The sequence below is a fragment of the Vitis riparia genome, chromosome 17, assembly GCF_004353265.1.
Source record: "Vitis riparia cultivar Riparia Gloire de Montpellier isolate 1030 chromosome 17, EGFV_Vit.rip_1.0, whole genome shotgun sequence".
NCBI lineage: Eukaryota > Viridiplantae > Streptophyta > Magnoliopsida > Vitales > Vitaceae > Vitis > Vitis riparia.
The window spans coordinates 10910891-10912373 of NC_048447.1; the positions used below are offsets into that span (position 1 = coordinate 10910891).

The 1483-nt window shown below is 36.8% G+C and overlaps 1 protein-coding gene across 3 annotated transcripts in view; it reads right to left on the bottom strand.

Moving 5' to 3' along the window:
• Window positions 1–1077, bottom strand: part of LOC117905237 (39S ribosomal protein L47, mitochondrial) — an 11713-nt gene extending 10636 nt beyond the window's left edge. The window contains exons 1-2 of one of the 3 annotated variants that reach the window (XM_034818190.1): window positions 1060–1077; window positions 438–608 (exon numbers count right to left, since the gene is read on the bottom strand). In XM_034818190.1, coding sequence (XP_034674081.1) covers window positions 438–594 — 157 coding nt within the window. In that variant the 5' untranslated portion in view covers window positions 595–608; window positions 1060–1077. The other 2 variants (XM_034818189.1, XM_034818188.1) reach the window with 2 other exon arrangements.
• Between the last annotated feature and the right edge of the window lie 406 nt (window positions 1078–1483).

Below are 1483 nucleotides of genomic sequence, written 5' to 3' on the forward strand. Positions count from 1 at the left end.
TACAGAGCTCCCTGCACATTACCCAATAACAACTAGTCCTGACCCTTAGGCAGAACTAATCTCATTAATACTTCTATAACACGATGGGCATACAAATATAAATTTGATTACTTCAAATATATGTGACATACACATATGCTTGATCAGTATAAACTTGAGTTGTTGATTTCCAAGTTTGGACTATGTGCTTCACAGATTCTGTTCCTGAAACCCAATGTCCCTCTGTGAATGTGCATTAAAGCTAGCAAGTTGGATACCCCTTTAATGGCGACAAATGATCAAGCATGTAAGAACTGCATAAATTTTTTTCACACTTCTATGTTGCTTTTATTGTTGGTTGTTAGTAATAACAAATAATATTAACAAAAGAAGTAGACGCATCAGATTCAAGCAAAACTGAGAGAATCCGAAATCAATGAAAAGAAAAAGGCTTGTACCGTAGACAACAGGTTTGTCTTCATCAGGGCTTCTATCTGCCTCAAAGAACTCCTCAAGAGGATTGTATCCGGTCCTAGCTGTAGCAGCACCAGCAGCAGAAGGCTCTGACTTGGCTGCAGCAAGCAACGTCCTTCCAAAAACTCTTCTCACAAACATGATAATTGATCAAACTGCTGCATAACAATACCAACGAAAAAAATCAGAAAATAATAATAATAATAATAATAATAATAATAACAGCAACCAAAAACCCTAGTTTATAACACAGTGCCCTAAACAACTCTTCTTGTTTACCTATAAAAAAAAAAGCCCAATACTCTAAACAACTCCACCAATGATAAATGATTCTTACACGCAATCTGACCAAAACCAATTCTAATCCACACATATGATTAGGGTTTTAACAAAGAATGAACCTTTTTGTTAATATTAGAAAAACAACAGTAATGGATGACCTAAAACCCTAGAAATGATGCCAAAGTTAGCTCAGGACACCCACAAACTAACCAGAGGTTGAGGAATGTCAATGGGGGAAAAATCAGTGAGGATTTGAGGCTGGATGCTGGAATGAGAATAGGAGAAAAGGCGAGTCCAGGATAAGGAGTGTGGACGCGAGCGTACCTGACTATGAATTTCAAGAGCAACAAAATCAGGACCATCATGGGGTTCAGGGTTTTTGACGTGGGAGAGATGAACTGGGCCTACAGTTTGGGCCGTTCAACTCCGCCCAACCCTAATTTAACCCCATTTTGGGTGGCCTTCATGATTCAAAAATTTGACAGATAAGGGATGAAAATATTGAGCCCATCAGCCGAAGTCCGGGTCCGCATGAAAACAGCGGGCCAAAGCCCAGCCCGCGTCGAACGTGAAAAAAGTCCCCTACGAAATATTAATTAGGGTCTAGTAATTGTTTTCGAAATCAATTCAAAAAAATAATTTTTAAGAATAGTTTTTTAAAATTGTTATGTGATTTTTATAAAACAAATGTTTATTTCAAAACCTAAAATTTTTTTAACCTATTTTTAATATTTTTAAATATATTTTA